This window comes from Suricata suricatta, chromosome 2 (assembly GCF_006229205.1).
Source record: "Suricata suricatta isolate VVHF042 chromosome 2, meerkat_22Aug2017_6uvM2_HiC, whole genome shotgun sequence".
Lineage (NCBI taxonomy): Eukaryota > Metazoa > Chordata > Mammalia > Carnivora > Herpestidae > Suricata > Suricata suricatta.
Genome location: NC_043701.1, coordinates 49,943,622 through 49,966,224, shown reverse-complemented (window position 1 = coordinate 49,966,224; position 22,603 = coordinate 49,943,622). Strand labels below are relative to the sequence as shown.

Here is a 22,603-nt window from a genome sequence, read left to right as displayed (position 1 = left end):
AGAAGAGCTGAAGCTGAAGACTTACGTCCACATAGAAGCCAACCCAAGGATGTGTATAGCTGCCTTTTTCATGATTGCCAAAGTTCGGAAACAACCAAGATGTCCTTTGTTGGATGGATGGATAAATAGACTGGTGCATCCAGACAGTGGAATGAATATTCCTCAGCACTAAGAAAAGGCAGGACAGGAAGCTGGCCTGCATGGTACTGCCTGAAAGGAGCCAGTCTGAGAAGGCGACATGCTGTAGGATTCCAATTCTGTGATGTTCTGGAAAAGGAGAAACTATGGAGGCGGTAGAAAGCCCAGTGGTTGCCAGGGATGGCAATGGAAAAAGATGACTGGGTGGAACAGAGGAGATTTAGGGCAGTGACAATACTGACGTCATAAAGATGTGTGAGATTATAACAACAGACATAGTTGTCCAAGGCTGTGGGACGCACAATACCAGGAGTGAACCCTAGGTCAGCGATGGCCTTTGGGTGGTTGTGGTGTATCAGCATAGGTTTATCTGTGTTAAAAAATGGACGATACCAGTGAATGATATTGACCATAGGGGAGACTATGCATGTCGCCGGCAGTGGGTTTAGGGGAAAACTCCATACACTCCTCTGAATTTTGTTGTAAACCTAAAACTGCTCTAAACAAATATGGTCTTTTTTTTTTTTTTTAGTGTTTTTTTTATTTTTGAGAGAGAGAGACAGTGCGAGCAGGGGAGGGTCAGAGAGAGCGGGAGACACAGAATCCAAAGACAGGCTCCAGGCTCTGAGCTGTCAGCACAGAGCCTGACGCGGGGCTCAAACCCACAAACAATGAGATCATGACCTGAGCCGAAGCCGGATGCTTTACCGACTGAGCCACCCAGGCTCCCCAACAAATATAGTCTTTAAAAAATAATAATAATAAACCAAACTGACACCATCAGAAAGAAAAACGAACCTCCAGATAAACCTAAGAAAATCAGAGTATTTCTCCTGCAATGTGTGCAGAATGTTCTGTGACTTGCCTAAATGTATAGCTCTGTGAGTAGTGTAGACAGCACTCAACAGTTTTAGGTGAGAAATGTGGAGAAATAAGAAAGAATAGTTGAAAGAGGAAAACAAAATGAAACAGAATTCAACTCTTGGCAAAACACAAGATCTTAGTCAAGAAATAACTCAGGAAGAGTGGAGTCAGTAGTCAATGCCACCCCCTCGAAAGGACTCGGGGGTTTTGCAGATGAGTGTCACGAAACCTTCCATGAGCAAATAGTTGCTGACTTTGTATAAACTGTTGGAGAGTTAGCACCCAGAGCTCTCCCACTCCTCTTGCAATGTCTTGTGGCTTTGCGGGAAATGGCCCAAGAAATCCAAATCTAGGCATATTTCATGTTATCGAACAACTACAAGGTCCATGTAAAACATCAGTCAAATTTCACAAATTTAATTCATAAATATCAAACAAACAAACATTAGGACCAAGTTGGGTTTATTATGATTATGCAAGGATGCTTTACCATCATTACATGGTAAGGAGTTTTGAACACATTCAGAGAGTTAAGGAGAAAAGATGGGCATCTTTCCAGTGACACAAGAATATATACAGTTCTCTACTCATATGATGAAACGATAAAACAACAAAACTCTTCCTGAACCAGTACTTAAAGAAACCTCCATAACCAGTTTGTAATGTATTTGTCAAAAACGCACGGCATTCGTCATACATGCAGGAGTAATATTAGAGTCATGTCCGTGAAAGCCCAGAATCACACCCGAGTGCCTCTTGTTAGTGGGGTCTTAACCAGTGCAACAAAACAGTAAACAAAGAAACAGAAATGCAGGCACTGAAACAGAGCAATGAAATCCATGCCTATATGCAAATTTCCCAAATAGAGAATCTGCACAGACTTACAAACTTTTAAAATGAATGAGTTTTGGGAGCCTGGGTGGCTCAGTCAGTTAAGCATCTGACTCCCCCCCCCCCTTTTTTTTTAATATTTATTTTTTTGAGAGAGACCAAGCACGCGTAGGGGAAGGGCAGAGAGAGAAGGACACACAGAATCTGAAGCAGGTTCCAGGCTCTGAGTTGTCAGCACAGGGCCTGATGCAGGGCTCGAACCCATAAACTGTGAGATCATGACCTGAGCCCAAGTCGGACACTTAACTGACTGAGCCACCCAGGAACCCCAAGCACCTGACTTTTGATTTCAGCTCAGGTCATGATCCCAGAGTCCTGAGATCAAGCCCCAAGTCGGGCTCTGCCCGGAACATGGAGCCTGCTTGGGATTCACTCCATCCCTCTCTCTCTCTGCCCCTCCCCCACTTGTGCATGAGTGGCTGCATGGCTGGCAGCCTGGGTGGCTCAGTTAGTTAAGCATCTGACTTTGGCTTGGGTCATGATGTCACGGCTTGAGAGTTTGAGCCCTGCATCGGGATCTGTGCTGGTAGCTCGGAACCTGGAGCCTGCTTCAGGTTCTGTGTCTCCCTCTCTCTCCATCCCTCCCCAACTCACACTCTATGTCGCTCTCAAAAATAAATAAACATTAAAAACATGAAAAAATAATAAATTGAATGAGTTCTTCAAGCTGGGAGATACGACATAAGGCCAACAGATAAAATGTCGTATCTTGTGCCAAGTATAGAAATCAATCAGAAGGCATAATATAAAAAGAAATCCCACTGACAGTAATAGCAGAAATCAAAAGGTATCTGGGAGTAAGTTAAACTAGATTAGTTGTCATTATAAGATGTTGCTGAAGGACCTAAAAACATAAGTAATTGGAGCCCTCTCCCACAGTCACAAATCAGAGGACTTAACTCGCAAAGGTGTCACGTTATCAAATTTATCTTTAAATTTAATGCAGATGGGCCAAGTTTTGCAGACTTTTTGTGGGACTAGATTGGTAGCTTCTAACTTCCTTTTTATTTTTACAATTTTACTTATTTTTAAGTGATATCTATGCCCACCTAGGGCTTGGACCCACAACCCTGCGCTTACGCGTCACACTCTCCACCGACTGGGCCAGCCAGTCCCAGGGGGCTTCTAACGTTACGTGGGCGGTTGGTAACAAGGCTTTGTCAGGAGTCATCACCACTAGGAAAGTGTGTTCCTGATTCGTGGACTCACAGACCGAAGGACCAGAACAGACGTCTCGTAGAGGGACCCACTCGCTTATGGACATTCAGTGCAGAGCAGAGAAGTCACAGCAGATCATGAGGACCCACGGGGCTGGCGGGGGCGACTGGAGGATCCCTACCCCCAGACTTTCCTCAGTCATCAATTTCAGGTCAATTAAATCCCTGAAGCTGGAAAACAGCATTTTTTAAAAAAAACTTAAAGAGTAGTGGGAATCATTATGCACGCAGGGTGAGAAAGAATTTCCTCAGTAAAACGTAGCACAACTGTAAAGGAACAATGACGTTTGAGGACATTGCAAGTACTCGTGTGTGGGGACAATGTGGCATTTAAAACACTCACTGGCACACACAGCAGCCTGGGGGAGAAAAATAATTGTGGAGCACTTAGCATCCAGAGTATCAGTATCCTCGGTTTGTTGGGAAAGCCCTGTAAATAAGAGAAACAGGAAAACTGGCCCAAAAGTGTGTGCAGAAAAGCACTCTCTCTGTATCTGACTCCCGACACTCGTGTCACGTGGTGGCGATGGAGGTGGTCGGGGCTCAAGGTCTGTGATGGGGAGGGGAAGGCACAGGTTCCTCTTGGGTGTGTCAGAGCGCGCCTGCCCGGCTTTGCCTGTGGCCGGGCTCCAGCACCACCCGTCCGGAGCGGGCTTGAGGTCACAAGATGCGTGCCTGTCGGAACCTGCTGCTGGCGGTGCGAGGCGCCTCCGAGCCCCCCAGCCCCTCTGCACTGACACCAGACCGGCACGCAGGTTCCTCTTAACAAGATGCCCTGGGACCACGTGAGAGAGTGGGCGGCGATCCAGTGCTGCTCTCTCCAACTTTTTTAACGGGCAGGGGACCCTCGGGTGCTCTGATTACGGGCCTGCGTTTGCAGTGTGTTCACCATAGACTCGCCTGGTTCTTTGCAAGGGCCCTGGTGTGTCAAACAAAGGATTCTCTTTGACTTTCCTTGACCTGTTCTCTCTCTGGCAGAGAGGATTTAATACTCTTGTTTTTATTAGCTTTGCTCCTAATGTAAGCAGCTTAGTCCTGTGCGATGGTTACTGCAGACGCCTCACACTCCACAAAGGGATGCATTTTCCTTTACAAGCTGGTGGTTTTGTAATAGCTAGAATTGCGTACGACAGGCTTTTAAAGACATGTTTTTATGGCAGTAAAATACACAGGACAGAAATTTTATCCTTTTAACTATTTTAAGTGCATAAATCAGTGGCATGCGTTATTTTCGCAGCGTTCTGGCATTATTAGCGTCTATTTTAAAAACATTATCACCCCACGCAGAAACTCTGCAGTTCTCAAAGCAGTAATCCCCCCCAGCTCCCGGTAACCTCTGTTCCGCTCTGTGTCTACGGTTTCTAGTTACGTCACTTAAGTGGAATCACAGAATATGTTGTCTTTGTGTCTGGCTTATTTCACATAGCACAGCATCTTCGGGGTTCATCCTAGCACGTCCGAGTTTCATTCCTTTTATGGCTGAGTGCTGTTCCACCAAGCACATGCTACGTGTCAGCCGTGAGCGTGCGCAGGGTTGTGTCCACCTGCGGCTGCTGCAAATACCACCTGTGAGGTCCTACTCTCCGTTCCTTTGGGTGGACTTAATAATGTGGTCAAGACTTCTCTTTATTTTGAGAGAGACCGAGACAGTGCAGGTGAGAGGGGTAGCAAGAGAGAGCAAGCGAGAGAGAATCCCAAGCAAGCTTTGTACTGTCAGCACAGAGCCCGATGTGGGGCTCGATCCCATGAACGGTGAGATCTTGAGCTGAGCCGAAGTGAAGAGTCAGGTGCTTAACCGACAGCCCTTCAGGGCCCCCTGGTCAAGCTTTTTCTTGATAGTATTTTTGATAACATGAGATTTCCAAGGATTGTGGTTCTTAAAAGTTTGGCTTTTTCTCATTTTAGTTTATTTTTAATTTTTTAATGTTTATATTTGGGAGAGAGAGGAATAGTGCCAGCAGGAGAAGGGCAGAGAGAGAGGGAGACGCAGGCTTCAGACTCTTGAGTCCTCAGTACAGAGCCTGACGCGGGGCTCGAACTCATGAGCCATGAGATCATGACCTGAGCCGAAGTTGGATGTTTAACTGACTCAGCCCCCCAGGTACCCTGACTTTTTCTCTTTTTAAACAAGTTGTTTCTGACGCTGTTGCCGCTCACTGCAGACACTGAATGGAGCGGCCTCTCTCACCAGAGCACAGCTGAGCTGAGCAAAAGTGTCCTGAGAAGCTGGGAGGTGTTTTTATCGGGTCCGTATGCGAAGGGTACTGCAGTCGCCTGCATGTTCGTTTCCAGATCATGTTCCATTTGGAGGCCAGGGATATGTGAGCATCACAGTGAAGCCTCCAAAGATGGATTTAAAACATTTCCCACAGCCCCCCAAGTCCTACATCAAGGGACCCAGCAGCTCCCATGGAGACCCCAGACCCCAGCACTCAGCTCCTAGAATGGAGTGGTGCCTTTCCGTCCAGGCCTTTCACACTCCTGTCCAACCTGTCACGGCTTTTTTCTAGCTGTAGCTTCTTCTCTTGGCTTTCCACAAGCCAGAAGGATGGTCGTTAGCACACAATTTCAATGTGCAGAACTACGTGTGATGGCCCAGCTTCCTTTCCAGTAACTGCATGTATGGAGAGCAGATGTGTAGTAAGTCTATCTCAGAGTCTCCTGTATCTCCTTGGATAATCAGTTTGCCAAGTGTAAGAGACCAGAATTAGAATAGATTGTCAGTAAAGAAGGTGAAGTGGGTTGAGAAAGATTGTTGTGTTTTGTTTCCTCCCCTGCAGGGAGCCATGGCAAATGACAGAGATGTTGGGGGTGGCCAAGCTTTGGGCCAGTCATTTGCTGCATCTGGTTTCTTCAGGGGTGGGGGTGGAGGGTGCTGTGGCCATGGATGAGTTAGTAACCACTTTGTGATTGAGATTCTTCAATAGCAGATACCTCTCTCTCATGATTACTGTGAAATATGTTGATAGTGAGGACAGTGATAAGTTGGAGTCTTACGCTTGTCCCCACATGTCTTTTGAGTTTTCACTGAGTCATTAGAGCTGCATGTGGGAACCCGAGCCGGAGATGTTCAGTAACTTGCCCAGAAGTGACAGAGGTCATGCAGTGGTAAAATTGGAATCAAAGCCAAGTCCATGCAGCTTTATGCTTGGAGATAATTTAAGGGAAAAACCTAGCATGTGCCTGTATGTATAAGCTGTCCTGTAAGTGTTACTTTATGTACCATATTTACCCCTTTCTCCTGAGATCTTGCGTTTCTTGACAGTAAGAACCATGTCTTACTGATCCCGAAGGTTCTGTGATAGTGCCTTGTATCTAATAGTTAGTAGTTAAGGAATTCCTGAACTTACGTGCCATAGATGAGTGTGGCTTCCAGAAGGGTCCTGAGTTCCTACCCCTACCCCCAGCATGGGAGCTCCTGGTAATTCCAGGCGACCGAAGATGAAGAGCAGTTAACCAAGACCTTCCCTTCCTGTGGTGCCATTTCGGAGGTGACAGGAGAGGTTGGGTTGGGATGACAAATGATGAAATCAGAAAGTCAGCTGAGAAGACCATGTGGCTCCGGTGATGGCAGCTTTCAGACCAAGCTCAAGTCATGGTTCATTGGTTGCCCCCTTACCTCCCTTGTCTTTTACTGTGTTATCCATGAGAATATCATTGACATTCTGCCCATCTCACACACATGCACGCACGTGGGCGTGCACACATAAAAGTGACTTTTCTTAGTCTCATTTCCTCACAGGAAAACAGTACTGTTTCCTAAAGACAAAATTTTCTTTCTCCCATTACTGTTTCTGAACAGTAATGAATATTGGCATCTGGTTGGATATCGAAACCAAAGGTGATTATAATTTTGATTTCTTTTACTCTCCTTCCATACCGACTCACCTTTTACTAGAGTTGAGATGCCAAAAGGGCTAGGAGGAAAATCATCCCTAATCCGTCTCCCACAGAATGACCTCTTTCTGCATTTTGGAATATGAAGTGCATTCAGGCCACGTCTAATAATTGCATTTGCCCACGGGATTAATGCTGCTTCTGCAGGATCCGCTTAAATGACAGTGTTACTTACCTTCAGAAGGATCATGATTTCTTGCCTCTACCCTGTGTCTTACATGTTTAGGGGACCTTCCTGTTATAAAAACAGGTTCTTAACCTGTTAACCGGTGAATCAACTTGACTGTGCTATGCGGTGGGCACTGTTGTTATCCCATATTTAGAGGGGAGGAAACTGAGGCCCAGAGGTCAGAATAGCCACTCAGATCACAATCATCCCCCAGTGGGCAGCGGAGCTCATGTGGCCCCAGCTGGTGGGCTCTGGCATCGGTCCCTCCCACCCTGAGGCCACTATGCCTCTGGGATAGATAGCTCTCCATCCTTCAGTGTCAGCTCATGCCTTCCTGTCCTTCTGACCCCTCAGATTTTTCAGTGGGTCAAACTGAGATGATAACGGGAGGGACCAAACTGTCCTGGTTTCGGAAGCAGCCAAAGTGGTTGGACCCCTGCAGCCGCCTCCCCTGTTCTGAGCTGGTGCTTGCTCTATGCTTTGTACTTGGAAGAGTTCAGGTGTTCACATGGAGCACAGAACAAAGAGGCATTGAGGTGCCCGCCTGCTCGTGCTGCCTTTCCCAGCGGCAGGCAAGCCCAGACCCGACCTCCTGTTCCCGGTTCCCAGGTGGAACCGAAACACTCATGGTCGCCCTTTGTGATTTCCTGGCTCTCAGCTGTTCTGGTTCGCTCCCCTGATGCTCTGACCGTTCATGCCACTCACGCTGGTTTCCTTTCAGCAGATAATCGGACCCCATTAATGTTTCATGTTTCTTTAGCTGTCGGGATGCTCGCCGCTCGAGAGCTGGCTTTATCCCCGAAGTCCTTGTGTTCTTCCAACCTTGGTTTTTCTTCCTTGAGCTCCTTACCTTTCTTGTTTCTTATATTCATTAAACAAATAATCTGTTGCCTGTTCAGGCCATGTCGAGCACAGGGGATGCCGCGGTGAGCAGTGAGTTTTTAATTTATCGGTCATAGAATACATGGGCCTTTTCATCCAAGGAAGAATACATCCCATTTTTGGAAACAGGGGGTACAACTTAGATATAATTCATTGTTAAGATCAGTGATGAAAGAGTATCCTTAGATGTCCTTTAGGAAGAGAACCAGAATACACTCTCTCCTAAGGTCTAACATACCCTTTTCTACTATATTACACTTTACTCATTTTTTAAAACATTTTTTTAATTTTAGAGAGAGTGCAAGTCAGGGAGAGGGGAAGTGGGAGGGGGAGAGAGAATCTATTTTTAATGTTTTTTTTACATGTTTTTAATGTTTATTTTTGAGAGAAACAAGAAGTGTGAGCGGGGAGGGGCAGAGAGGGAGGGAGGCACAGAATCCGAAGGAGGCTCCAGGCTCTGAGCTGTCAGCACAGAGTCCGACACAAGGCTCCAACAAGCTATGAGATCGTTAGGTTGGACGCTTAACCAACTGAGCCACCCAGGCACCTCTGGGGGAGAGAAAGAATTCCAAGCAGGCTCCACACTCAGCAAGGAGCCCGATGTAGGGCTCGATCCCACAACCCTGGGATCACAACCTGAGCTGAAATCAAGAGTCACATGTTCAACCGACTGAGCCACCCAGGTGCTCCTAAGTTAACTTATTGTTATAGGTGCTTCTAAATGAACTTTTTGTTAAACCTCAGTTAACCAGCTCTGCCAAGTGAACATTTTTTGGAATGAGTTATTGTTATTTATATGATTTTAGATGTGATCCTTAAAGGAAGGTCTCAGGCTGGAGATTTAGAGCAAGGAAAAGTGAGCCCAACCTGTCCCTCAGGACAGAATGTCCTGCTGCCTTCACAAGTCATTGAACAAGGTTGCGGGTTTCACTTGCGTTGACACGGCTAATATTATATGCTCCTGTCCCTGGGTCGGTCCTCCAGACTCCTCGTTCTCCCCTGTGGGAGAGCACTGTCCACACACGTCCGGCTAATCCTCTCCGGGATCCTGCCATGAGCTGACGGTGCCTGAGTGAGTTCAGTAGTTGGATGCCGGCAGTGTAGCTGGGAACCCGCCCAGTGGCCCCCACAGAACGTGCCAGGGAGTGGTAACCGACACCTGCCAACCCTGCATTTCATTCTGACCAAGAGTGACTTTACTAATAGTCCTGACCTTTCCTGGGGTGGGGGCAGGGACTGGAGGAGAAAGGGCACAGGTCCTTCCCTCCTGGAGGTGTATTCTGAATGTATGAAAGAACAATCCCAGGGGGCTTGTGGCCTCTTGGAAATGGGATCAAATGCCTCAAGGCACCTTCGCATGGGGAATGCTTCCCATGTAGGGGCTTGCTGTTGTGAGCCCAGCCTCGGATACCCAACCAGCCAGCGTCTGCATGGAGCAAAATGGTTTATACCCACCTCGGAGCACGTGGGGAACCCGCCAAGACAGCGGCTTCCTTAGATGCCCACTGATTGTGCCGTGTGTAGCTTTTTATGCTTTGGTTTGTTTTTGCATTTTGGGTGTTTGTTCTGTTTTGTTCTTTATGGGGTTTTTTTTCGTTTGTTTCTGTCTTTATTTTAAGATAGTCTGGGAAGACCATTCTATTTCTCTGACACTTGGGTCTTTCGGTTGCTACAGGCAATTTAATAAGTTGTTCTCCTCAGATCTTCTCTTGTCTGTGTGTGTGTGTGTGTGTGTGTGTGTGTGTGTGTGTGTGTGTGTTTTCCTCCTGAAAACTGATCTTACTTGGTTTTGTTTTGTAGTTGGTCAAGTATGTGTCTGTCTTTCCAATTTATTTCTAGGCTCCTAGAGATGAGGGATCACATGTTCGTTTTTAATCTTGGGGGATAAAAAACAAAGAGAGCATTTGATTTTTTAGCCTCACTAGGGTAGGAACTGAGGCTCTGCGAATAACTGTGTGACTTCAGAGTGGGTGTTGTAACCCATCTGAGCCTTGGTTTTCTCATCTGTGAAATGGGTTTGATAGTCTGCAGCTCATGGGTGTGTCGCAGGGTTTATGAATAATCCCAGTGCATGTTCTAGCCCACACCCCCTGCTCTCTCTCTAAATTACTCTTTGGCCATCACACAGGGCACTGGACATAGCAGACAAGGAGCGTTTGTTCAGGGGAATACTGCCTCCCTCCTTGTCGAGGGCTCAGTGTCTGCTCCTTGGAGAAGTGAGCAGGGAGCCGGTGACTTGAGAAACGCACTCTTCTTTTCACCTTCCATCTGGAAATGGAGCCCTTCCCAGTGCGGAGCCCACTTCCCACCAAGCCTTGCTCCTTGTGTTCCTGGTCTCTGTGTGCCAGACCATGGGGGGATGGGGGTGGAGGTGTGATGAAGCAGCGTCTTCTCCTGAGAAGTTCAGCTGCACCCACAGTGGAGTGGGGAAGCCTGAGGCTCTGGGGTAGAAGAAGAGTGTGCTTTCAAAGGGGGAGAGATTTCTCAGAGCGGGGATGCCCCATGCACTTCCTGGATGGGGACAGAATTGCATCTTTCCATCGTCCCTGTGATCTCAGGGATGACCTCTTAGCTTAGGCCTGATGCAGTTAGAGAGGCCCACACGGGCACAGGTCTGGCCTGCTGGGTGAGCTTCCCACAGAGCCCCCTTTCCGGACTCGTCTTCCCTTGTTGGCATTAGACAGTCTGGCCTTTGTCCACCTGGTGGCCTGTGTGTAACCTGCCCGTGGGCCTTTTTCCAAGGGAGGGAACGATTGGAGGCTCAGTAGACACCATGGAGTTTGGGAACTCTGCCTGGCTGACTTTTTAGAAAATTCTACAGCTTGATTTATTGGAGGCTGGGGTCTCCAGTTTTTTTAGGTAGTCAACTAAAATTTACTGAACATCCTTTGCATGCCAGGTAAGAAATTAGATGATGAAGCAATATGCATGTATGTGGAGAGAGAGTAAAAATCAAGCCCATAGCCACCCCCCCCCCCTCGTTCCCAGCCTGCAAGCCTCCCTCTGTCCCTGAAACCCTGAAACCTAGGTTCACAGGGAGCCTGTCCTGGGAGCATCCTTCTCCTGGGGCATTAATCAGAAGCTACCATTTCATTTCCCTTCATTGAGAAATCATTGTCATAAGAATAGTAAGTCCCTGGACCTCCATTCATTCCCTGACGAGACTCCAAAGAATTGGATTCAGAATGAATCCAGGTGGGTTCCAGAGAGCTGTTAGTACAAACAAAGCCACCCAAGTGCTCCCCCCTCGCTCGAGGTGCAAGAGGGACACGTCTGGATGATCAGACCCTGCCTGCCCCGTGCAGAACGTCCCGTCTTTCCAGTTAAACCCTGTTTCCATCCACATCCTGGAAAGCCGCCTCCTCTCTCCAGGGCATTTCAGTTCTGGGAGATGTGCCATTTCTTGGAATCGCCTGGGTACTTTCTCCTGGAATGACTTTCCCCATTCTGATACCTTGGAAATCAGGCTCTTCTTAGAGCTGAATGCCCTCTAGTTGACGTCTTGCCTGTACACAGAGATCTGGTTTTAAAATCCTTCTCTTCTGCCAAGAGTGGGCATAACTGTTGTAGGAGAGTGGCCTCTGGGACACTTTCCTGGTCTGGCTGCTGCATCAGCTGTGGCAGGGTCCTCTGTGTCTGGGGACACCCATGGCTCTTTGTACCGCTGTTACCCCCACTTGTCCCTACTCTATCTTGCAAGACGCGGAATCTCTGGTGGGGTTCCTTCCTCTCAGTTAATGGGAGCCCCTTTCCACCAGGAGCTCGCGCTTGCTTTTTCTTCACGATGTCTCCTCTCTGGAGCCCATTCAGCATCTCTGTGGAGGGAAATTATTTTTCCAGAGGCAATAAAAAGTTTTATTTCTGTCCTTGCTACTTTAGGGTTCGCACGGTTACCCTGTACCAACGTCGGTGGAAGGGACTTAATCCTTAGGTGGCAGGACTCCGTCTGTTTTCTAGCATCTGTATTCCCAGGACGTGGACCCATGTCAGGTGTGCAGTAAGTGTTCAGTCAGTACTTGACGAAGGAAGGAAGTTATTCTCCACATGAATGGATTTTACATTTATGGAGTTAAATTCACAGAAACAGAGCGTTAATGGTGAATGGGATAATAAAGACTCCCCAGTGTCTAATTTACCTTTAACAATTCGCCTTTCGGAGAGCACAGTGCTCGTGAGTGATGGACTTTTGGCCTGTGACCTGGGTTTTCCCTCTTCAGCCCCAGTGTGCTTGGACTCATATTTTTAGGATTGACGGGAAGTGAGAACCTTCCAGAATGGCCAGCTGTTTGCATAGTGTCTTGGGCTCAACTTCTGCCTGCTTTATGACTTCACACGGAAGAATTAGGAGTCCGTACCAGGGGTCTGGAGAAGAAACATGGTAAATCACCAAGGAAAAAGATGCAGTTAATATTTGCTTTTTTTTTGTTGTTGTTGAGTGATGTTTTGCAGGTATGTTTCTGGTCTTATTTCCCCCCTAACTGTCTTCTAATAGCACAAATAGAGATTGTATCCCTGAGTCTGTGCTTTTTTTCTCTAATGTGTAGCTCAGGTCCTTGCCCTCATGGGGCAGGCTGTCACTTTTCCGGAGAGGAAAATTCTTTTCCTATGTCATATATGCTTCACCGAGCTGAACAGACCTGAGAGATCCTTAGGTGCCCTCTAGATGCTTCCTTACAACAACTGGACAGGACACAGTCCAAGAAAGAAGAACAGTTTATACTCTCAGTAGATGGTGTTCACCCAACATCAGATTCCAGTTCTTGAATTTCAATGAGCACAATCCCTGAGGGAAATGAGGGACCCTCCTTTTTTGAGGAAGAGGGGCAGGGAAATAGAATTATTTGACAGTTCTCTAAAAAACATGGATTAAACAACTAAATCTCTCTCAAAGTCCAGTGATCATGATTAATCATTGTCTTAACTTTTTTATTTTTATTTTTTTGCTAGTTTTCTTTGGTCATAGTAGTGCTGTCTGGCCACTGGGCGGTCTACATTTCATTCTGAGATTGGCCCTGGACTTTGTGACATACCCTTGGAGTATTGCGGTGCGCCAGGCCATCCCGTGGCCCCTGTGGCAAGAAGGAGGAGTTTGCCGGGGCGCCTGGGTGTCGCAGTCAGTTGAGCATCCACTCTTGATCTCGGCTCAGGTCGTGATATCACAGTTCATGGGTTTGAGCCCTGTATCAGGCCCTGTGCTGACAGCGTGGAGCCTGCTTGGGATTCTCTCTCTCCTTCTCTCTCTAACCCCTCCCCTGTTTGTACACTCTCATTTTCTCTCTCTCTCAAAATAAATAAACTTAAAGGAAAAAAAGAAGGAGGTCCCTGAAAGTCACTGCAGGCAACATTCTGGGTCACTGGTAGGCCTGGCCACTGGCTGCTCCGGATACACGTAGGAAGTGGGCACAGCTGTGAGTGATCGTCACTTACCATGTTTCTATAGATTCTGTCCATTCAGCCTCCACGTAGGGTTGAGCTCTGCTTAAGCCATCATAAGATGAACACCTTACCATACGATGAGTATTGGCGTGTCGGGACCCCTACCCGCCGCGTGCCCCACAGGACTGGCGTGGAGAGCCTATATATCTGTACCAGAAGCTGATGTTCCTTAGGAGGTGGGATCCATGTTGAAGTGCAACCTATGAAATGAACAGCCTGAGCCTAGACCTTCGCAAACCAGTCTTCTAAACCCAGGGCTCCCCGCGTCGCCCCTAGTCTATGCGTCCTGGGGATTTTCTGAATCTTGTTTTGCCTCATGACTAGGTTCTGACACCCATCTCTTAGATGGAGTATTTCGCTTCTGGAAGAGACCTTTGACTGCTCTGCACAGTGAAGCCCCTGTCCCCACTGGTCGCCCTGGGCCACATTCCGAGTTGGTCCCTGGGAGCCCGCCCCCGGCTGGCCACCAGGAGTGAACACGTGCACCTTTTCTTCAGCCGTGGCAGTGGAGGAAGCTGCCTGTGAGCGGGGATGCTGGCGCGGAGGGAGGGTGGCTTCGGCCGGAGCACCGCCAGGAGCTTGACTGTGAGGACAGGCGGGCCGGCCCAGGGCGCCATCATCCAAACAGGCGCTCGACCTTTCTGAAAGAAAACAGACGGGACTTCTCATCCAGACTTTTCTGCCACCCGCCATGGGACCTTAAACTCACTGAACATGAGATTATTTATGTCACTGAGAAATCGGTGTTATTGTCCCTGTCATTACTATGAGGATCCAGGTCGTCAGAGATGTAAAGAGTAGGAGCATGTGATAGGCACTTGGTAACTGCAGTCATCAGTGGTTATCACCACTGCATGTGGACACCCAGGTCAGACGGCAGGGCTCCAGTGAGGCCACCAGGTCGCCGTGTGACACATTGGATTCTCACATCTTTGGGAAGGAGGGTTCCCTGGGGAAGCCACACCTCTTACACTGGGAAGGAAAGGGAACCGAGTGCGGTGAGACAGAATGCAAGTTCAGATAGCAAGGAGCAACCTGCATCATGTGTTTCCAGTGTTTGCCTTCAAGCTTTTTTTAAGTTTATTTCTTTATTTTGAGAGAGAGCATGAGCAGGGGACGGGCAGAGAGAGAGAGGAAGAGAGAGAATCCCTAGAAGGCTCCATGCTGTCAGCGCAGAGCCCGATGTGGGGCTCAAACTCACAAACCATGAGATCATGACCTGAACTGAAATCAAAAGTCTGGACACAATTGACTGAGTCACCCAGGCGCTCCTGCCTTCGAGTTTCCAAAGAGCCCACGAACTTGAACACATTTGCCTCCTAAAGCCTCTTTTGAGTACTCCCCCACCGGCTGTGTGCGCAGACAGGACAGGGGCTGATAAATCTGGGAGTCATTCGTCACTGACTGGTTTCTGGTGTCAGGGTTTTAGAATTGTGGGAATCTTCCCTCCTTCCATGTGGGACATAGGATTGCACCAGCTCCTTCCTGGAATACCGACTTTTCTCCATCCATTGTTAACCTGGCTGCACTCAGGGCAGGGGAGTGTGAGGGCATTCTGGGCAGCCCCAGCTTGGTCAGCACCCCGAGAGCCTTGGACAGTGTCTCCCCTAGAGTTGGGACCAAAAGGAACCTGAATGTGTCAGACCAGGGCGGAGATGGGACCAGGGCTCCCTGCCAGCCCAGTGTCTTTGGTTTCTCAATGGGAGGATCAAAGCTCTTCATCTCTCTGTCCCCCCATTCCTGGGACTGTCACTGCCCCACATCAATGACTGCATTTGTTTCTTGTCTGCCATGGTTCTGGAAAGAAAGGTTTGATTTGAAATTGCTTCTTAAGTGTTCAACTATGGATTCTTAATGCAGATCTCCCTTGACTTACTATAAGGTTACATCCTGGTAAACCCATCGTAAATGGAAAATATCCTCCGTCCGTACCTGACCCAGCATCACCAGGGAGAATGTACTGCTTGTCAGCAGCCCAGGAAAAGATACCCATTCAGAATAGCACTTCTTTAGACAGAATGTGTGTATCTACATGTAGCTTTAAGGAAAAGACGTGACATATTTCATGAAAGCAAAGAATTGGTGGATCTACATATGTTTTCTTGTCTACAGAACTGTCTGCTAGAGTCCTGCATCTGTGACTTGCTCTGGGTGCTTTGGGAGGGCTCGGGATGCAGTTCTAAATTAGCAGACGAGAATGCCAGAGCTGCTCACAGAAGCAGAGAGTTGACCAAATAGCCAGCACCCTCCCTGAGGGAACAGTCCTGCATTTGGATTAGGGGAAGGAAAGGCATCCCCAGAAAAGGAATGAAGGTATCACCAGTAAATGAAAAGGAACAAGTCGGTCCGACCTAGGCATATCGAGAGGACTATTTCAATTTTAACCTTGTCCGAGTGTATCGGCCCCAGTCTCGTGTTGCTGAATGACCCTGAACATGCTCTGGGGATGGGAGTGGCCGTGTGGGCTTGGGAGGCCACATATATCCACTGAGTGCTGCCCAGAGCCCAGCAGCATAAAGTATAGGAAGGGCTCTTTTCTCAGGTGCACATATGTGGTTGAAATGAAACACAAACACACACACACACACACACACATTTTTCCTGCTGGTGAATTAATCAGCTTCATGAAAATGTATTTTCTTAATTTATTGCCACTGACAATGGCAGTTATTGTCTATGGGAGGTAAGTGGAGAGAGAGTACCATTTCCCACGAAGGTTGGAAAACAAAGTTTCTCTTGTAGATGCTGAAAGGTCAGCATGTGTGGCTGAAGCTATATATGTATATATGTATATGTATTTCTGGTATATGCTGGACATCATTCTAGTGTTTTAATTTCCTGCTTCAAATCCTGCTTGCCTATAGTAACCACCGAAATGAAGCATTGACTGAATTTTTTTAAATGACACAATTTAGGAATGGCATTTGTATTTGTATTTGGAGACATGGTTAGGTGATTAGCTCTTAGGTTTTCTGAATATCTTCATCATGAATACAAATAGAAGCATACTCTAATAACGTAATACCTGAGTTTCTTATTCTGCTTACTTATGTCCAACTGCATCTATTAAAAATTAAGTACTTGTGGGGCACCTGGGTGGCTCCATTGGTTAAGCGTCCAACTCTTGATCTCGACTCAGGTTATGATTTCACAGTTTGTGGGATTGAATACCGAGTCCAGCTCTGCGCTGACAGTGAGGAGCCTCTTGGGATTCTCTCTCTCCCTCTCTCTGCCCCTCCCCCACTCACACTCCTCTCTCAAGATAAACATTTCAAAAAATTAAATACTTATGAGTGGCATCTGTGAGAATAGAGGTTAATTGGTGTGTCTAAGGTATTTCAGCAGAATGTTGAGTTCTAGCTGCACAAGGTTTTAATTGCTCAGAGGTCAACAAAAATGGCTTGCACAGTGAACATGACTCAGGTTTAAAATGCCTTTGCAGGCTGGACCTTTAGTTCCCATCCAGATGGAAGTGTGTAAGAACTTTGACCTTCACACATGTGTTTGGGACTTTTCAGCTGCAGCACTGTGAAGAAAGCTTCCCTTTACCTCTCTGCTCTGACTCAGCACTTTCCAGATATATGGGTTCCCTCCCCTCCTCACACCAAGCAATTCTCTGACAGCAGCTGGGTGTGTCCTTATGGGTTCAGCCATTTACTAGAGTGTCCACGGAACTCAGGAACACGGTTTACTAATTAGGTTACTAGTTTGTTATAAAGGATACAGCTCAGGAACAGTCAGAAGGAAGAGGGGCGTAGAGCAATGTATGGGGAAGCGGTTCAGGGCTCCCGTGCTGGGCACACTACCTCCCAAGCTCCTTCCTGTGTGCACCGACCTGGGAGCTCTCCAAAACCTATGGGGTTAGGATTTTTAATATTGGTGCTTCAGTATAGACACAACTGGTTATATCATTGGCCACTGGTGATGAGCTCAGGGTCCAGCCCTTGTGTCCTCCCTCAGCCCAAGGTCAGGGAGCAGAGCTGGACCTGTCCAAACCTGTAGCCCCATGGTCCATGGTCGGCTCCCTTGTCAGCCAGCCCCCAGCCCGATTACCTGGTGGCTTTCCAAAAAGCACCCCATTAACATAAACTCAAGTGTGTGGAAAGGGGCTTGTAATGAGTAACAAAAGGAGATAGTTTATAAGAAAAGATGATCCTTTCACCTTTATGAAAGCCCTAGCTATCTCAGGAACAACAACAACAACAACAACAACAACAAAAGACCAGATACCAGAACAAAAGATGCCCCCATTGCTCTTATGGTTTAGGAAATTCCAAGGATCTCAGGAGTCTAGTGCCAGGATCTCTAAGGGCAGACCAAGATCTTTATTTCCTATTCTGTCACAGCCTCACAAGTACCATCAATCCTCACCCCCTCCTTTTACTTAATAACCTATCTCTAGGGTTTTAGCATCTTATGCAAGCCTGCTGGGCCCTGCCTCACGAGCGTGCCTTCTATATGAAGATGGGAAGAAACATGCAGACCGTACATGTTAACAGGTGCTCACGTGGGTCCGGGAAGAACGGGCAGTACTTATGTGTATCCTGAACACACCGGGCACCCAGCATTTCTTGAAGGTGCCAACTAATTCAGTGAAACTGATTCCGTGTCCTCTTTCCTAGCCAGTGTAGGAGGCCACTAGATGGCTGTGTGCTCCCAGCAGGGTGTATAGTGAGGAAGCCAGGCAGGGCCGAAGGCTGAGCCTCGCCTGTAACTTACATTCTCCTTTGTGCCCACAGTCAGCTGGTGAGCGCCTGGCCTCCTCCACGTTTGGCTTACGGAAGACGTGTGCCCCACACGCCCCGAATTATCTATGAGCAGATACAAATTTGTTTCACCGACTTTGTACCTATTTTAGAAGGAAGGCTTCCTCTGTTTGCTAGTGGCAGTGAGGCCAGGTGCACATGGGAGTTCGAGATCAGATGAGCTGCTCAGATATTTGGGACAAAAGTCAGTGTCCAGTTTAGGACTGGGTTATTTGCGGAAGCAAAATAACTATTAATAACTTGATTTACAACCGTGTTGTCTGACCTATATTTGTGCGGAAAATACATCCTCCAGCATCCGCGTGATGTTAGACTGAGTATGTAAATCGTTTTTACCTTCCCCTTCATGTGCGGTCTCACCAAAAGTATTTGGCATCAAGTTTGCATGGAAATAGATACTTCATCTTAGCGCTTGTTTCCAGAAGCATCTGCCTGGTGCTTGCCCTGTATGTTTGCTTCTCTGCAGAATGGCTTTCACGGGGTGGGCAGTTGATCCACAAGTGATGGGTTCATGCAGGAGCCAAAGGGATACGGGAGGTAAGGACCCGAGGGACCCATCCCACACGAATGAGAACCATTCCGAGCGTTTGCTTCTGCGAGAACAGAGTGTCACCTTAGTAATGCCTGCAGTAAGTTATAAAAGAATGTGATGGAGACGAGTCTTCCTTGGAATCAATCCTTTATGACCCCTGCCTGGAAGATTCCATTATTCATCTGCGCTCGATTTAACAGTTTCAGTAAAATCCCAGGACCCTAAATGAGTCTGTTATCTGGACAGATAAAATGCTAATTGAGTGACAAAAATTTTATAGTTTGTCCCAGGCTAGGATGCCAGCACAGAGCCCAACGCAGGGCTCGAACCCATGAACCATGAGATCATGACCTGAGCCGAAGCTGGATGTTTAACCAACTGAGCCACCCAGGCGCCCCTAGATTCTTTAAAATTAGGTTTTGTTTTGGGGGCGCCTGGGTGGCTTAGTCTATTAAGTGTCTGACTCTTGATTTTGGTTCAGGTCGTGATCTTATGGTTTGTGAGATTGAGCCCCATGGTGGGCTCTTTGCTGACAGCATAGAGCCTGCTTGGGATTCTTTCTATCCCTCTCTGTCTGCCCCTATCCTGCTTATGTGTGCGTGCGCTCACTTGCTCTCTCTCTCTCCCTCATAAAATAAATAAACATTTAAAAAAAGGTCTTGTTTTCCCTTTTAAGGGCTGTGGAAAATATGCCAGTTTGGTGGTTGGATTCATGACGGTTATAACCTATAACATGAATGTCACCAGATTAACCTGGCTTTGTCCAACACGTGCACAGCTCAACATCTTAGTAGCAAGTAGTTTTGTTGATAACCCACCTCAGAAGGGGACTGAAGCATTTTGGGGGCTCGTGTTACATTTATACCCTGGGATCCACTTGAACTTGATGTGTACTCTGAGCCATGTCACAAGTACTTTGTGTTCCCGCAAGTGTAGTGGCCTGAGTGCAGAGAGCCGTGACCCAGCAGGAGTGAGCTGGTTGGCCCTGAGAAGGAGCAGAAGGGAAAGGATAGAAGAAACCAGGGGCTGCCCTCTGTGGGCACTGTCAGGGGCTTCCGGAACGCTTAGGAAGACAGTAACTCCAAGGAGAACCTGCCAGGGGGATGAAGACACTGTATTTTCCCAGAAGGAATCTGTCCTTTGGGCGCCTGGGTGGCTCAGTCGGTTAAGCATTCGACTCTTGATTTTGGTTCAGGTCATGATCTCATGGTTTGTGAGTTCAAGCCCTAAGTCGGGCTCTGTGCTGACAGCTAAGAGCCTGCTTGGGATTCTCTCTCTCTCTCTCTCTCTCTCTCTCTCTCTCTCTCTCTCTCTCTCTCTCTCTCTCTGTGTCTCTCTGCCCCTCCCTCTGATTATGTGCATGCTTTCACTCTCTTTCTCTCAAAATAAATAAGCTTTAAAAAAACAACAAAAAAAGAACTCTGAGATTGAGCCTCTCTTTCCTCCTGATTTCTCAGGGGGGATGGAGGTGACCATGGTGGCCACTGTATTCTGCTGGGTCTTCTGCTTTGGGGCACATGTGACTGGCAGCCAGGCGACATCCTGCGGCCCGTGGCGCCCTCTCCCAGCCTGGCGTCCAGCCCCCCACCCCCACCCCTGCCCCGGGTATTCCCGAAGGCCAGATCCTTAAATACAGTGAGCTCTGTGCTTCTCCCCCATATTGGCTCTTAAATGGCCCAGTAAGAGAGAAACACCGAGTTGTTTGTAGGATGAGTTAGAGCGCCCTGGACTTAATCCTGTTCCAGAGCTCTGATCAGGCAGCTATTACCTGCAAGCTAAATGTGAGTGGAGGATGCATTCTAGAACCTTCCTGAAGCCCCAGTGTGACTTGTACGTTTTCTCAGAAGGCGGATACCCTGAGGTCTCAGTAGACACACAAGTGGCTGGCTCTCTTCGGGTGGCCGTCATCCCTAAGTTCTTTCCCTGCTGAGTTCTGCTTCCTTGGTCTACAGACGTGGCCTCCAGACAAGGGACGAGAGGACAGGGGTGTGTGTGTATTTCCCCCTCCCAGGATCTGGACTTTCTGTCAGCCCCGCTAGCTGCCTGCACTCTGAACTCTGAGCAAGGGCTCTGGCCTTCTCCTCTGTGATATATATGTATTGATTACATGGCACTCGTGAAGTGACAGTTCAGCCCTTTGGTCCTTCTGATATCTGACTGCAGGATTAATATTGACCATGCGTAAGCCATCTGGCCTCTGTCCCCAGCTTTCTATCTCTGCTGCCTGCCCTGGCAGGCCCACATCTCCGGGAGTGCCAGGTTATACCCCTCATTGTGTGCAGTCAGGGTTCTTCAGAGAAACAGAACCATGGAGATATGCATTTATACATGTATGGGGCTCCCATGATTGTGTAGTTACAAGTCCAGAGTTTTCTGGGTGGACCAGGAGGCAAAGAGTTGCAGTTTGAGTCCAGAGCCAGAATTCTTCCCTTCTTGGTGGATTACAGGTTTTTTTCTCTTAAGGACCTTTACCTGCAGGGCAGTCTGCTTTGCTCAGTGTACTGACTTAAATGTTCATCTTACCTGAAAAATACCTTCACAGAAACATCTAGAGTCACGTCTGACCAAATCTCTGTGTCCCAGTCAAGCTGACACATAAAATTTCACATCAAAGTCTCTGTGTGTACCTCTGCTGTTTTCTGACCTTCCGTCTGGTGTTCCCTGTGCTCCTGTGTCTCTCTGCCTCAGGCCTTCTTTGAGGACAGGCTTCCTCGGCTGTCAGGCCAGTTGGGGGCACTGGGAGGTCTGTGGGTGCACGACCCATCCACGGTCAGCCGTGAGCCTGTCTGCGTGGTTTGGGTGCTCCTGGAGCCCTGAGCCAGCCCAGGCCACTGGCTGTGTCAGGTGCTATTCTGTTCCTGGGTCACCCTTCCACTTCTAGAATTTCAGGGAAGGGAGAAGGCCTGATGCGCCTCATTAGGGCTTGACGTCCACCTCTGGTCTGGCCACCACTGCCTGAGGCCGGAGCAGTGGGGCCATACTGTGCTGAGTGGCTGCGTGTGGCCCGTCCATCCCGGAGGGGATGTGGGCTAGAGGTGCTCCATGTGCGGACAGTGGGATTTTAAAATTTTGTGAGGGGCGCCTGGGTGGCTCAGTCGGTTAAGCATCCGACTTCAACTCAGGTGATGATCTATCTCACAGTTCATGGGTTCAAGCCTCGCGTCAGATTCTGTGCTGACAGCTCAGACCCTGGAGCCTGCTTCAGATTCTCTGTCTCCTTCTCTCTCTCTCTGCCCCTCCTCACTCATGCTTGGTCTCTTGCTCACTTGCTCGCTCAAAAGTAAACATTAAAAAAAAATAATAAATAAATAAAACTTAAGTATATAAACTAAAAGAAAAGAAAAGGAAACAAAGAAAAGAAAGCAAAATAAAATAAAAAGAAAAGAAAAAAAAAGCAAAATAAGATAAAGCCAAATAAGACAAAATAAAGAAAAGAAAATAAAATAAAACAAAATAAAATAGTGTGAGTTTTGGAACCTGACCCCTAGGACGCCATGTGGCCGTGAGCCTCACTGCTGCTAAAGTCTTGTTTTGTTTTGTTCTGTTTTCTTTCCACTTGGCCTTAACCGCACAGAGGATGACGTAGATCTGGAAGCCCTGGTGAACGATGTGAGTGCGTCCCTGGAGAGCCTGTACCCGGCGTGCGGCATGCAGTCGGACACGGCGCCCCTGCTCCAGAACGGCCAGCACGCCCGCGGCCAGCCGCCCTCGGGAGCACGGTCCCCGCAGCCGCGGGCGGCCCCGAGACCGCAGGTGCAGCGCTCGCAGCCCGTGCACATCCTCGCCGTCAGGTGGGCCCCGGGGCCTGGAC

At 48.1% G+C, this 22,603-nt stretch overlaps 1 protein-coding gene across 9 annotated transcripts in view; it reads left to right on the top strand.

Moving 5' to 3' along the window:
* GRB10 (growth factor receptor bound protein 10) overlaps window positions 1–22,603 on the top strand; it is a 133,929-nt gene that overhangs the window by 48,639 nt on the left and 62,687 nt on the right. For 5 of the 9 annotated variants that reach the window (XM_029926245.1, XM_029926180.1, XM_029926188.1 and 2 more), the window contains one exon: window positions 22,367–22,583. The exons of 1 other annotated variant lie outside the window; for it this stretch is intronic. In XM_029926245.1, coding sequence (XP_029782105.1) covers window positions 22,367–22,583 — 217 coding nt within the window. The remainder of the gene's footprint in view (window positions 1–22,366; window positions 22,584–22,603) is intronic. 3 more of the 9 variants (XM_029926214.1, XM_029926206.1, XM_029926196.1) reach the window with 1 other exon arrangement.